The 15,249-nt window shown below is 43.7% G+C and overlaps 1 protein-coding gene across 9 annotated transcripts in view; it reads left to right on the top strand.

Moving 5' to 3' along the window:
- Positions 1-15,249, top strand: part of PLEKHA6 (pleckstrin homology domain containing A6) — a 199,003-nt gene that overhangs the window by 180,255 nt on the left and 3,499 nt on the right. For 6 of the 9 annotated variants that reach the window (XM_088458156.1, XM_088458157.1, XM_088458159.1 and 3 more), the window contains 13 exons: positions 1,150-1,299; positions 1,476-1,571; positions 1,652-1,763; positions 1,866-2,005; positions 3,372-3,509; positions 4,399-4,543; positions 4,657-4,766; positions 5,110-5,292; positions 5,451-5,615; positions 5,792-5,809; positions 6,043-6,176; positions 8,198-8,340; positions 10,405-10,558. In XM_088458156.1, the coding sequence (XP_088314282.1) occupies positions 1,150-1,299; positions 1,476-1,571; positions 1,652-1,763; positions 1,866-2,005; positions 3,372-3,509; positions 4,399-4,543; positions 4,657-4,766; positions 5,110-5,292; positions 5,451-5,615; positions 5,792-5,809; positions 6,043-6,176; positions 8,198-8,340; positions 10,405-10,550 (1,680 nt within the window). In that variant the 3' untranslated portion in view covers positions 10,551-10,558. The remainder of the gene's footprint in view (positions 1-1,149; positions 1,300-1,475; positions 1,572-1,651; positions 1,764-1,865; positions 2,006-3,371; positions 3,510-4,398; positions 4,544-4,656; positions 4,767-5,109; positions 5,293-5,450; positions 5,616-5,791; positions 5,810-6,042; positions 6,177-8,197; positions 8,341-10,404; positions 10,559-15,249) is intronic. The other 3 variants (XM_088458163.1, XM_088458158.1, XM_088458161.1) reach the window with 2 other exon arrangements.

The raw sequence follows: 15,249 nt of genomic DNA, 5'->3' as shown, positions 1-15,249 counted from the left end.
AGTTTCAGGTATTTAGTAATAGTGGTCCCCAGTATGTTATCTGTTTTTTCGAATAGCGCTTGTACCATGAGCAGACATGGTAACCTTTATTTACAAACGAAGAGAAAGTGAAACTTACCGTTCATTTTTATTTTTTTTTTCACAAGGCTCCAGGCAAACGAGTTGTAGGTTTAGAGATATTTTTCTTTATGATTCATTGTGTTAGTTTTCATTTTTTAAGCAGTATTTATTAGAACTTATGATTAGGGCGAGCGCAAATGAAGTCAGTCCTTCTTTGCGCTATTTTTCGTTCCTAGAGAACGTTGTTTTTATTTATTTATTTTTTCTGCACATGCGCACAAGGGGGATTAGAATTTTGCGCATGTGCAGTGTCTATTTCCGAACGCCGAGGAGGTGTCGGGGAGCCATTTTGGAGGAAGAACGTGACTCCATAATGGACAGCAAAGATAAGTGTGAGCGGTATGACGGCAGGGCTAGCATCCAGCAGCGGCAACAGTTCTAGGGCTGCACCAGGGGGAGGGGTGCTTGTATGACAAGGGATGGATGGATGTCATTTGTTACCCGCCCGAGCGTTGTGCACGGCTGGCCGTGGGACCAGCATCCAGCTTCTATACACTGAAACACAGCTTGTCGGGGAAGCCTCCAGCGGATCACATGATCCCCAATCAAAGTTTCATGGGTAAGTCCCCGGATGACGCCCCGGAGCTGGCTGTCGGGAACCTCAGCGCTTGTGAGCGCTATTTAACACATGCCTGGAGCCTGGTGAATAAATAAAGGTTGCCATGTCTGCTCATGGTACAAGCGCTATTGAATAGCGCTATTCAAAAAAATAGATAACATACTGGGGACCACTATTACTAAATACCTGCAACTGTTAAATATCTTCAGTAACGAGTTTGAACAGCTCAAACTCGTTAGTAAATGGAGCCCCTAGTGCCTAACCCCTAACCCTCCCCCCCAACCCTGCTATTTACCTTTGGGATTCTGGCGGTCGGGATGCCAGCACCGGGATTCTGACAAGTGTCGGGATTCCGGCGCCGACTTTCTGAGTACTGGAATCCCCGTGGTCGGGATATTGTAAAAATAACGTTTTGGGGAGATGAATAAGAATGTCTCTATTGCGGCTGACTGAGATGTCTGTCTATTTAGGAGAGCCTAGAGAGTGCACTAATGGGAACTCACCAGGAGATGGAGATGTTTGGCAATCAGACAGCATTTCCTGAGAAGTTACTGCTTCGGAAGGAATCTCTGCAGAACCAGCTGATCAGTATCCGTGTGGAGCTGTCACAGGCCACCACGGTAAAACAGTGGGTGACAGTCATCAGGGGAAATACATTTTAAATGTGTTTATTTTTCATTTATTGTAAAAAAAATTACATCACACACATTTCCCCTTTGAGAAAATACATTTAATACACGTTGTGCCAGCTATTTTGCTACAAGAAAGACCATCTAATGTTTCCATATCCTATTAGGCATTAAACAACAGCAGTATGGAGTATGAGGTCCTGGAGGGAGAGGTGTCTGCTTTGCATGATGCTTTGTGGGAGCAGCTGAACCTGAACATACAGGTAAGAAGTGAGAGTCCCTGGGGTGCCACTGGTAGAGGAGCCAGAGCAAGCAGTTGACGTGTTCTATTCCAATTTCTCAGAATGAGCTAATGAACAGACACATTCAAAGGGAAATCTGGAGGATTCAAGATGTAATGGAAGGACTGAGAAAAAATAACCCCTCTCGGGGGACTGATACAGCCAAGCACAGAGGTGAGCTAAAGAAAATTCTATCTACAACAGCGGTGTGAGTTTGAGTACTCATTACCAACTGTTTATTGTCTACATATTCTACATGAACGCTCTCTCTCTCAGTAGTCGCAGGGCCTTCAGCAACTTTCAGCTCCAACAGCCCAGCAAGCCCCCTGAGCTCCACCAGCCTCACTAGTCCCCTCAGCCCCTTCTCCCTCATCTCAGGATCTCAGGGATCGCCCACCAAGCATACTACAAGCGAGGTACGTGCAGAACATCTCATATTACATATCAGCATCAGTGAGTTATGGACATGGCGATGTTATTTTAGTGATGGCCTAATGCTGTTTTCACACTGTATTGGTGCACACTCTGCAGTAATATATACATCTTCCCATATGTGTCTGTTTTAATATTGGGGAAAAAATTTAAATATTTAATGTCCAGTAAAAAGTAATACATCAAGATTTTCATGCTTATGAGACAAAAAAGAAAACAGCAATGCTAGGATAATAATGATGACAGTGCAACCAGCTGCAAGTATGGCTTTGCTTATATTTGTTCTTTTATGTGTTTAAAATAATGTTTTATAGCCACTTGTCATATGAAACAAAAGCAAGTTTTCAGTCATGTGAGAATGTTTCGGTTAGATGAGATTAAATTGTTTATAAAGCTGGGTACACATTACATGTTGGGTGTACCCGGCCGAGGCATGATGCGATGAACGACATATTGTGCGGTCGTTTGACACCTCGTAATCTGGTGAACGACCGCACAATATGTTGTTTACAAGCCTCTACCACAAGCATGGGGTCGTACATTACATTGCCAGATTGAGCAGCATGTAAGCTCGATCTGTCAATGCGATGAATGCGCATGGTCGGTCATAGTGGGTACACACTTTCCAATGTTGACATGTTGACAATATCTCGGCAGAAATCGCCGGATCGAGTGACATATTGTCTAATGTGTATCCAGCTTAAGTCATCATTCCTGTACATGAAGCATCAGACCAGTGGCCATACTTCACAGTTGTCTTGTTTACGTGTTTTTCATTTAGTCAGGAATGACCTTTTTTTTGTATATGTATTTATGTCTGTGACTATCGGGGAGATGTACTAAGCTCTGGAAAGCGGTTAACTACCAGCCACTCAGCTCCTAAATTTCATGTTACAGGCTGTGTTTGAAAAATGACAGGAGCTGATTGGTTGGTAGTTTATCACTTTCCAATTGATCACTTTCCAGAGCTTAGTACATCTGCCCCGTGTCATCACATTTGCTGTTCAAACACATCTCTTATTGTTAATACTGTTGTACTTTATTGTTCCTCATTTTCATTGTTTGCATCGCCGTGCCTCAGTAAAAAATTTTTTTTTTTAAATAAAATACCTTTGCCAATATAGAAATGTTTTTATTCCCTCATTTTTAATTATTTATCCTCATTTGTGAGCAATTTTTTTATTTCCCATTGAAACATGCAACTCAATTTTTGTTTGCCACATCATATTACTACATCAGACCTGTATCAAGTATTCCTTTCAGAATTTGTTTCCTACTTTATTTACCCTCATATTTTACCTCCTATTTCACCCCCTGCTGCTAATGCTTTTTGGCTTCCTCTCTGCTCAGGACTCGGGCCCCCCTCGGCCCCCTCTCCCTCTTTCGTACACCCCCCTGGACTCTCCTCTGACTGTCCCTCCACCCCCGGGGGAGGGCCGCTTCCAGCCTTGGCCTTACCCTATCTCCCCCTGCTGGCCACACAGTGAGGTAACTAGTGGGAATGGATGGTGAACATACAATGGGGGGGAAACAGGGTACATGTCTTAACAGCTTAAAAAGACCATTTCATCCAAAAATGACTTATGCGCCATGTAAGTACTTTCCAAATCAGGGAAAACAGTTATTGTGTTAGAGCTTTATTTATGTTTGCATGTTAGCATTTGGCATTTGTCCCACTAACAAACACAACAGCACTTCTGATGATTTTATTAACTTTACTGACAATTGAGGAACATATCAATACGCAAAAGATCTTATTATTGCACATGAACAGAACAATCTGCATATGATATATATATATATATATATATATATATATTCAGCAAAATACATTTTTACTTTATGAAGATACAATGTATTGTGTTTCCATTATTTGTATAAGTATCTGCACAGAGCCAACAATACAGCACCTAAGGATTATTGGCCAATACACGCAAATCTTTTTAGCTTTTAAGCCTTCTTGAAAGAAGCCAAAATCCATACCAGGCCTCACCAGTTTTATTAAATGGTCTCTAAAATATAGACTAGGAATTCTTTTGGTTGAAATGTTTTACCTTTTTATAAAATCATGAAATTAATATTAGCTATGCATATATGTTATGTCCAAGTGCTTTATTGGATCTTCAGTGAAAAATAGAGCACAAAAACACAAATAATTCTAGATGTTCCCATCTTGTTATAGAATATGATGTGCCTTTAAAATATTTTGGTGTGCTTGTGTATAGTCATTTATTCACCTTCTTTCCTAGCTCTTTAATGATTGATCCTTGTGTATGTCTTCAAATATTATTTATATCAGTTTCTGGCATAACCCTACTTTCTCCCTCATTTTCTTCTCCCATTTTCCTCACTTATACCTCTTTAATCCTATTTGTAGTTAAAGCTAAACCTAGAACCATATAAGAGAGAATCTCCCCATCTTTCAACATCTCTGCCTAGTGAAGGTGTAAGTTCCCGTCAACCACGTTCAAATCTAGAGGCAGAGAAACAGCAGCAGTTACAACTACAGGCCATAAACAAAGGTAATGATGAGTGACATGTCATGAGTAGTTAGTTAGGTTTGAGCACTGTGTTGTTTTTTTCATATTTATTATATTATTACTTTTTCTCTGATTCTCTTGCCTGTTTCCCTTAGTTGGAATTGTCCCTCCACGGACCAAGTCACCGAATGACGAAGGACCAGTAACAAAACCATTGGTGGTTAGAAGAGGGAGCAATCGTGCATCAAATGGGCAAATCTCAAAGGTGAGACCAAACTTTGAAACTTCCTTTTATTACCAGTCTTTTGTTCTTTCCATTGATTTGTTTCATGTATTTGTTTCCATGCTCTTTGATGTGTTTGACTAAACACACTAAACCTACACCATTTTACACCATTTTTATATGTTCAATTCCCCTATTTAGACTTTTTTGGCTACTTTTTGGGCTACATTCACAAATTCATAGAAATCCCAATCAGCAGCACTCAATTGACTGAGATTGCACTAGATAGCTAGACATACTGACCATACATAAAGGGGAATTATTTTAATTATGTTATGTTTCATATTATAAGGAGCTGAACATAACAAGATTTTTATGTTGACAGGAACGGCCAAAGAGCGCACTGTTCCCCAGCGAGGTGAAGTCTAAAATGAGTGTAGAGGAGCAGATTGATCGCATGAAACGGCATCAAAGCGGGTCAATGAAAGAAAAGAGGCGGAGCCTTCAGCTCCCATCCGGTCAGCAAACAGAATCCAGCACTACAAAACCAGCAGGCACATACCGAGTGGTGCGTCACATTGACCCCCTTTGAGCTTACTTATTTTGTTCAAGCTACAGAAAGAGCCGACATATAGAACATAGAATGGAGCATATTGCTCTACTTGTTCATATAATTTAGGGCCCATATCCCTGTGTTGCTCACTACACACCACTCACTGGTTGCAGGTGCGGAGGCATCGCAGCATTCATGAAGTGGACATATCAGACCTGGAAGCTGCTATACGCTCCCAGGAGACCCAAAAGACATACGAGTCCCCTCGGGATGAGATTGCCAGGCTGCGCAAGATGGAGCTGGAGCCTCAGGCCTTCAGTGTAGACATTAACAGAGAGGTAAATACCTGAGACACAAACACATACTAAACTCACTCACCATCCTTCTGTATAACCCCTATCCCTTCTTGTCTTCTGTCCCTTCTCCTACCTCAGTCATTATCTCCCCTTTATTTTTCCTAATCTCTTCTAGCCTAATCCTCTTTTACCAATATAACTATTCCACTCTGTTTCAGCTCAACACCCCAGACAAGGTGCCAGTCCCTGATTGTTATATTGCATCTTGTGCTCTGTATCATACTCATTGTATGTAGTACACACTATCTGTATCTCAGTCACTATGTATCACAGTGTGTCTGCCATTGCACGTTTTAGCTACTGTGTGCACCACAAAGACACTGCCTGTCTCTCACCTTGTAAGTCTTGCACAGGTTGCATCATTTGCACTGTATGTATCACTCTCTGTATGTCCGTCTCTGTGTCTCAGCTTTCCACCCCAGACAAGGTGCTCATTCCAGAGCGTTACATTGATATGGATCCCGAGAGCCCTCTCAGCCCAGAGGAGCTGCAGGAGAAGCAGAGGAAGGTGGAGAGGATAAAAACACTTATCGCCAAATCAAGGTGGGGCATTTTTAGTTACATCTGATATATTTATTATGATAATTGAAGGATGTATTGCAGGATTAACAATATTGCATATGCAGCAGTAGTAAAACAGTTGACTGTAGGATGGATTGTTTCAAACATTTTCTTGGGAAAAAAACACAGTGTAAGCACTATGACTTAAGATTCTCCTATCAGCAGGGCTGCCATCAGAAATTGTGGGGCCCGGGATTCACAAATAAGTCAGGGCCCACCCATGTTTCTGCAGCTCCAGCCCTGCAGTGTCTGCGCAGCCAGCACTCCTTTTGTCTTTCTAGACAGCACCCCTTCTGTCTCTCCAGACAGCCCCCACGTCCAGCACCCTAGAGCCCACAGATACCTTCTCCTATGTCTTCTGGCTGCTCCTCTTCCAGTTGTGGCTGGATTCCCTTCACTCTCAGCGATCCCCCCCACATTCCCCTCTCTCTCTCTGAGACCTCCCCACTGTCTCAGTGACACCGCCATACATTCCCCTCTCAGCAATCTCCTCCACATTCCTATCTCTCAGCGATTCCCCCACATTCCCCTCTGTATCTCAGCAACCTCCTCCACATTCCCCTCTCTCTCAGTGATCCCCTCCATATTCCTCTCCCTCTCTTAGCGATCCCCTCCACATTCCCCTCTCTCTCTCTCAGCGATTCCCCTTTATTTCTCGCCCACCCCTTCCACATCCCTGTCACTCTCTCTCAGTGATCCCCCCCACATTCCCCTCTCAGCGATTCCCACCCCCACATTCCCCTTTCTCTCTCAGCGACCCTCTCCACATAGTGATCCCCCCACATTCCCCTCTCTCTCTCAGCGAACTCCTCCACATTCCCCTCTCTCTCTCTCAGTGATCCCCACCACATTCACCTCTCTCTCTCAGCGACCCCTACACATTCCCCTCACTCTCTCAGCGACCCCCCCCCACATTCCCCTCTCTCAGCGATCTCCACCACATTCCCCTCTCTCTCAGTGACACCACCCGCCACATTCCCCTCACTCTCTCTCAACAATCCCCCCCACATTCCCCACTGTCTCAGTGACACCCCCATACATTCCCCTCTCAGCAATCCCCTCCACATTCCTCTCTCTCAGCGATCCCCCCCACATCCCGCTCTGTCTCTCAGCGATATTCTCCTCATTCCCCTCTCTCTCAGCGATCCCCCCACATTCCCCTCTCAGCGACCTCCTTCACATTCCCCTTACTCTCTCAGCGATCCCCCCACATTCCCCTCTTTCTCTCAGTGACCTCCTTCACATTCCTCCTACTCTCTCAGCGATCCCTTCCACGTTCCCCTCTCTCTCAGTGTCCCACCCACATTTCCCCCTCTCTCTCAGAGATCACCCAACCCACAGTCCCCTCTCTCAGCGATCCTCTCTCTCAGTGACCCACCCCCCACATTCCCCTCACTCTGTCTCAGCTATAACCCCACATTCCCCTCTTTCTCTGGGTGATCCCCTCCACATTCCCCTCTCTCTTTCAGCGCCCCCCCCTACATTCACCTCTCTCAGCGCGCCCCAACACATCCCCTCACTCTCTCTCAGTGACCCCCCACATTCCCCTCTCTCTGTCAGCAATTCCCTTTATATCCCCCTCACTCTCTCTCAGGGATCCACTCCACATTCCCATCTTTCTCTCATCAATCCCCTCCACATTCACCTCTCTGTCTCCCAGAAATTCAGTATGTGTTGTTCCTGGTATTGAGAAGCATACAATCTGACAACTCATACTCATAACAAGGTCACTACAAGGTATTTCATGAAAAATAAGTAACATCAATTGTGAGCGTTTTGCAGTAATCTCTCACATTGGTCGAGCTTTATCTTAAAAATCGGAAAACATCTGGATGAGAATTTAAATCTTGAGAGTTTTTTTGAGTCCAAAAACATGTAATAACCATCAATAATTATATAGTGCAGTATATTTATATTTAGACATAGTAATATGTATAGCTGTGATATGTAGCACAATGTTTTATGTTTATATTAAAATCCATAGCCCTCTGTCCTTTCCTAAGTTTGCAGAATGTTATTCCACTGAGTGACTCTGAGTTGGAGTTGCCAGCAGATCCTGAATCTCAGCTTCAGGAACAGGAGAAGCGTATTGAGCTGTCCTGCACGTTGGCGGCTGAAGCTTCACGTCGTGGCCGTCTCCTGTCTGGTAAGAAATGTGTCAGCTGTCCACAAACAGCAGCACTTATCACAGCATTAATTAGCAGCACCAATTACACTATTAGAAACAGATCTAAGTAAACTGAGGACCTGATGCTAATGTCTGCCACCGCTCAGCCAGTATAGAGACATCCACATCCGTAATACCTCGCAGTCCTGCGTATGCATCGGTACCATCGGAGAACATCGGCCCATCACGCACAATTACAGCAGGTCTGACCTGTCTCTGAAATTGCAAGTCTTGTTGTACACAGTGAGTACTCAAGCTGCATAGGCAATCGCAGTGGCTAATTTATGCACGCCCATGCAACGGCATTCCAACGGACAGGCACGCCTGCGTTTCTCCAACCACACCCCCATCACCGCCCCCAAACGCTCACCGCCTGTCACTCATTCTGCTATGGATTCCACAGTGCGTCCGTAATTGCAGTGCGATCACCATGCACGTGCGGTTCATGCGCAGTATGCAGCAATCGTCCGATCTGCGTATGTATCTGCAATTGCAATCCACACTGAACAGTGCCAGCCCCTGGGTTTGTTATCACCCTGTGCATGTCCGGTCCGTATGAGGGCGGCAGTGCGCTGCGCCCTGCTCAGCACTGCTGCCCCTTCCCTCCCCCACTCCCTCCCCCTTGAGCTTCAATCTCCTCCAGAGCCGGCCACGTTGATGCCGCCCTGTGCATCTACACTGCATGAATGTCCCTCAAGTCAGCCCTGGTGCTGGATCAAACCCTAAAGTCGGCAGAACCATTTATAGTAACTTCAAATTCAGAATGAAAATCTGCTTTATACAGAGATTGCGTTTCCCAAACAGCTACTACTGCACATTGTCCCAAACAGTTGCAATTTCTTGCAGTATAGAAATGAGTAATAAACTTGATTTGTTAACATTTATGTACAGCATCATCAGACCTACTCAGTGTATCACTTAAAAACATCTTTGAAATTTGTGGAAAAGAACAGTTCAGGAACTCATATAAATAGAGATCTTAAGACGGTGACACAGTCACTGGTCTTTCATTTCTACATCACTGTTGCATTGTGCGGTAGCCTCACCCGGAATTGTTCCTGAGTATCTTCCTATAAATTTACTTTCCCTTTGTGACTACATTGTCTCATTAACCGTCAGTTACATGAGTGGACCCTCTGGTATCAGCTGCTTTAACTTCTGCTTTGATTGTTTCTTTACAATGATTCAAGCACTGGAGTGTATAGCTCATAACATTGATGACATGGTTCAGTTTACATGTAGTGGTAAAAATAATTTGCAGTTATTTTGCTGCGTTTTGGTGACAGAACAAAAGTGTATCGTCATGGATCCAATTACTCCTGCTTCAAAAGAGCTATTGACTATTTTAATATTTTATATTGAATTGGTAGGGCCAGTGTGAACTAGACTGATCTGGAAAGTTAATACTAACATAGACCTCTACGGATTCAGTGCTACAGGTTTATCTTTTGTTTAAAGGGGTCATTTTAGATGTTATTAATAATAATTAATAATCATTATTATTTTGATTAACATTAAAAGTTATCACCTCTTAGCTGAAACGGCTGACTACATAATTTGACAGCATTGGCCAGGAACCCTGCATCTGTATAGAGGGGGTCCTGTGATAGATATACAGACGTGATGCTCGCATTCAGTTGTACCATATTTTTTGGCAGTGAACTCCCGCTGCTGTAGTGCTTACTGGCCTGTTACAGGATAGGTTGTTCACCAGTAGGTGGCCCAACCACTTTAATTACTTATTTAGCTATTGGTAATAATCAAACAATAAGAAAACTGAGATGTGAGAGCACATTTTGAAGCATTCAGTTGAAGTGATCAAAGTTTGTGTGAATCTAATGAGGCTTAGTAATAGGATTGGGCAGTACATGTATTCAACTGCATTATCACTGTCTGCAATGTCGGCCTTTTATTATTGTAGGGTTTGTAGGGAAATAGTACAAGATGCTAATTCGCATTTCTCCTTTTTCCTAACATAAGTACAACCACACATTTACCCCTTCATGCTCGCTTCATCGTCTCATTCTCATCTTCTGTTTCCAGCTCTGTGTGCCACCCCGAGCCCTCCTACGTCTCCCACGTCCCCAGCTCCTCAGACCCTCCCCTCTCCTGAGCGCTCGGCTCTAGGGGGCGGCAGCAGCAGCAGTGACAGCGCTGGGGAATACGGGGCGAACATCATGTGTGTCTGAGCCACAGTGTAAGAAGCTACTTCCCCTTCATACATGAGAAGCATAGCTGTAATCTGCCATAGGAAAAAAGAAAGCTTGTGGGGAGTAAAAAGCATAGTGTTGAATAGAAATAAATAATGTGTTTATAATAACTTTTTTTTTTTTGGAGTGTTTTACCCTGTGTGTATGTACAATTCTTCTGCAAATTAGTCTAGTTACAAGTACAGTACATAGATCAAAGTACATTTAAATACAAGGGGCTGGAGATGAAATCATCCCAGTTGTAGTACCAAAGATGGGTAATACATTTCTATTGTGGTGAACATGTCTGGCTTCAGTATGATCCTGTTATTATTAGTCATAATAATTATTTGAATGTGTAAAACATATTATACAGTGCTTCACATTCAGAGGATTATTATGATATAAACAAATGATGTACAGTGAATGAAACAGAATGCAAAATGTCCCAGCTGAAATGAGTTTACAATCTAAGAGTTGTAGGGAAGGCCAGATACATAAGGCAGCGGAATAACAAACGTTACTTTTAAAAGTGAACGTGTGGCAGATACATTATCAGACACAAATTTTAAAGCAGCTATTGGTGCCTGGTCTTTCTGTGTAGGTAAAGGTGGTGTTTTCATGATCTGTAACTACGTCTGTCATTTTACATGTATATAACACATAACTATAACTTAGGGACCATGGGCAATGCAGAGCTGTCACAGGCATGGCTGAGGTTACATACAGGCGCTACTGCAGCAAGTAAAGCTGGCCACACACTAGACCAACTTACATCCAACCATCCAACTAGTTGATTGGTTGGAATGAAAATCTGGTAAGGTATGAAAGCAAATGACAAAACAGCAATTTGCTCCCAAATGCTGGAAAATGGACAAAAACTGTTGTTTTAACAAATTGTTTAGATCAAACATTTAACAAACTTGTCTGAACGACCATTTTCATCTGTTTTCTGGCATTTAGGAGCAAATTGCTGATCATCATTTACTCCCGTATGTTACCAGATTTTCATTCTAACCAGCAAATAGTTAGATGTTTGGATGCAAGTTGGTCTAGTGTGTGGCCAGCTTTAGACATTGTCTAGCGACTAGGGGGTAAATTTACTAAAGGTCGATTTGGCATTTTGAGTGATTTGAGGTGCGATTTTCATTAGATTTCGCTTCGATTTTGCTTTTTTACTAAAGGCCAAATCGAATGTAAAATCGGAATTCAATTCGAATTTTGAGTCAAATCGGCCTCAAATCGACCATCGGAAAAACATTGGTACTTTTACATAGCCCAACACACAAAACCCTTATTTACTATCATTCGATTTGAAATCGACCTCAAAATCGGACTTCAAATCGAACTTCAAACCCCCAATACAATAGACCTGCTTTATGCTTTCGATTTGAGCGTGAGCAGGTCGGATTGACACAGATACATGCAGACATCAGTGAGATGCCTGCATGTATCTGGCTGTAAAAAGTAATTAAACAAAGTTAGAAAACAATTGACGTGAGGTCACCCCCCAAAACAGAACCAGCCCGGACTGCTGAAACCCAGTTCTGGTTGACTAGGTACAGGGAAAAAATGACGTAGGGTCTCCCTGTACTCAGTACAACCAGCATTGGGCTATGGGAAGCAGGGCTGGTTCTGGTTTTACAGGGAAAAATTTGCGTAGGGCCTCCCTGTAAAGCACAGAACCAGCCCTGGATCCTTTCTAACGGGGGACTGATGCCACAGCCAGTGGAGCCCTATCACCGGGCCCCCAGCTGCAGCATCAGCCCTGACTGTTAGTCAGCCCAGGGGAGTTGGAGACCCCTTCAAAAAAAGGGGTCTCCCTCTCCAGGGCACCCCTAGCCTAGGTGATAGCCCGGGGCTATCCCCGCCACCCCTGGGCGGTGGGTGGCGGGTTGATTGTGTTAGTGTTGTGTAAAAATAGAAGTGATAAAACATTGTCTTTCCAGTAGAACTGCAGGTCCCAGCAAGCCTCCCCCGCATGCTGGTACTTGGAGAACCATAAGTACCAGCATGCGGGGCATTAAGGGCCCACTGGGACCTGTAGTTCACCTGTAAAGAAATGTTGAAAGAAACACACACACACACCTTACACAGTATAACTTTAATACATATTACCTCCAGTGGGCCCCTTGTCCAGTAGGCATCCATGGGTTAAAATAATAAAACGAAAAACCCGACCATCGCATTAAGGAGTAATCATTCTAACCAGAATGATTACTCCTTCCCGAATGAAGCGCACAGACGCGGCTTCCTCCTTTGAAGCTCTGTGTCTGTGCGTTCATTGGCTGAGAGAGGTCAGGTCCTGCCTATCAGCCAATGAACGGCTCCTCCATTGTACTCAATGGTGGGAGCCGCAGGGTTACTAAAGTTTAAAGCTGCCAGTTGGTTTGTGGATGTGGCAGAGGCTTGCAGGAGGCAGTGCATTCACAAATCATGCACCCAGAGAGAAAGAGAGGGAGGGAAAGAAGTCCACATATGTTAAATTGATAACAGAGATGAATTGAAAAAAAAGTAATAACTCCAAGGCTCTAAATGACATTGAAATCCTCTGCTCTCTTTTGGTAACATTAAATCAAAGAAATTAAAGTATAGATTAAAAAGGAGAAGGAAAGCATGGGGGAAAATTGAACCAGGCCAAATGAAAAAACATATATAGGAGAAAAGGACACAAATACAGGGGTGCATCTGCTGTTTGGTTTGGAGTTGCAGTGCTGTCTCCTAGATACCATGGCCCTCATTCAGAGCCGTTCGCTATTTGCGGTCGCTCGTTTAAAAACAAGGGGTGGCTATTCAAATGATCTGTACGCACATTGCAGTCTGTTCACACCTCTAAGTCTGAACGAGCGAGCAAAACATACGCTCGTTTATTTCTTAAAAACGCCCCCTGGCCGCTCGCATCCTACGTCATGTCCGCTATTTATTAGATTAATCGAGTACATCGACCAGCGTATGAACTGCTCGCTATTCTTGTGGTTGGTGTTTGCTACCACAAATTTGCGAGCAGTTCTGGCTATAAAATAACCCAGTGACGTGGTCAATGACGCTGCTGTTTTAAATATGCACACCCATAAAACGCCCGTTTTGACTTTTAAGCACGCCTGCGTTCGGATCTCCACTCCCCATTTTCAAGCACCTTCCCCTGTTACCACCCACATACGCCTCATTCTGTCACTCAAAATAGCAGGCACTCGCTATATTGCGTACCAACGATTTTCAGCCGCACTGACTGGTTCGCGCATGCGTACTAAAAACCGTACGCATGCGCAGATGTGCAAACATCGCTCGGAACGAGCGTACTGCCGCTAACGAGCGGCTCTGAATGAGGGCCCATGCTCCTAATTTACTGCTGCAGTTTCTAACTACCAGCTCAAGCTCTGACCCAATGAGTTGACCATACTTGAGAACAAATCATAAATAATCTTTTTATAAACCACTTTATATCAAATACCATTATAAATCAATGTATATGTGTTTACATTTATAATACTTACCATATGCTAAGCATCATATATTTCATCTTTTAAAGTCAACTAAGTGGGCAAACAGTGCAAATATTACTTCATTTACACTTAAAATGTACCAGCTGCAACATAATTTGTATATATGTAAAATACTTTGCAGCTAAACTTTATGCTTATAAATGAAGTAATGTGTGCGCTATCTATCTGCTTAGTTAACATTTAAGCATTGAATTACTGGTGATTAGCATATGATAAGTACTGCAACTTATAATATATATATACATGTATTTATTTTTTATTTAAAAATAGCTCTCCCTAATTGTAATAGTATATGATTTATACTACCCATTGTGTTCATCAGCAATTATCAATGTCTCTCTATGTGAGGTAGCTGCTTGTGTCTGATAAGTACCAAATCAGAAGCGCAACCCCCAAGCTTTGAGACATAAGAGACCAGTCTCTCAGCCAATGAACGGCTCCTCCATTGTACTCAATGGTGGGAGCAGCAGGGTTACTAAAGTTTATCCTGCGGCTCCCACCATTGAGTACAATGGAGGAGCCGTTCATTGGCTGAGAGGCGAGGCCTGATCTCTCTCAGCCAATGAATGCACAGACACGGAGCTTCAAAGGAGGAAGCCGCGTCTGTGCGCTTCATTTGGGAAGGAGTAATCATTCTGGTTAGAATGATTACTCCTTAATGCGATGGTCGGGTTTTTCGTTTTATTATTTTAACCCATGGATGCCTACTGGACAAGGGGCCCACTGGAGGTAATATGTATTAAAGTTATACTGTGTAAGGTGTGTGTGTGTGTTTCTTTCAACATTTCTTTACAGGTGAACTACAGGTCCCAGTGGGCCCTTAATGCCCCGCATGCTGGTTCTTGTGGTTCTCCAAGTACCAGCATGCGGGGGAGGCTTGCTGGGACCTGCAGTTCTACTGGAAAAACAATGTTTTATCACTTCTATTTTTACACAACACAAACACAATCAACCCGCCACCCTCCGCCCAGGGGTGGCGGGGATAGCCCCGGGCTATCAGCCTAGGCTAGGGGTGCCCTGGAGAGGGGTCTCCAACTCCCTGGCCTGGGCTGACTAACAGTCAGGGCTGATGCTGCGGCTGGTGGGCCCGGTGATGGGGCTACCCTGGCTGTAGCATCAGTCCCCCGTTAGAAAGGGTCCAGGGCTGGTTCTGTGATTTACAGGGAGACCCTACGCAAATTTTCCCTTGTAAATCC

This window comes from Taudactylus pleione, unplaced genomic scaffold (genome assembly GCF_031769625.1).
Source record: "Taudactylus pleione unplaced genomic scaffold, aTauple2 ptg000814l, whole genome shotgun sequence".
Taxonomy (NCBI): domain Eukaryota; kingdom Metazoa; phylum Chordata; class Amphibia; order Anura; family Myobatrachidae; genus Taudactylus; species Taudactylus pleione.
The sequence above is the reverse complement of the archived record's forward strand: the minus strand, read 5'-3'. Positions and strand labels throughout refer to the sequence as shown.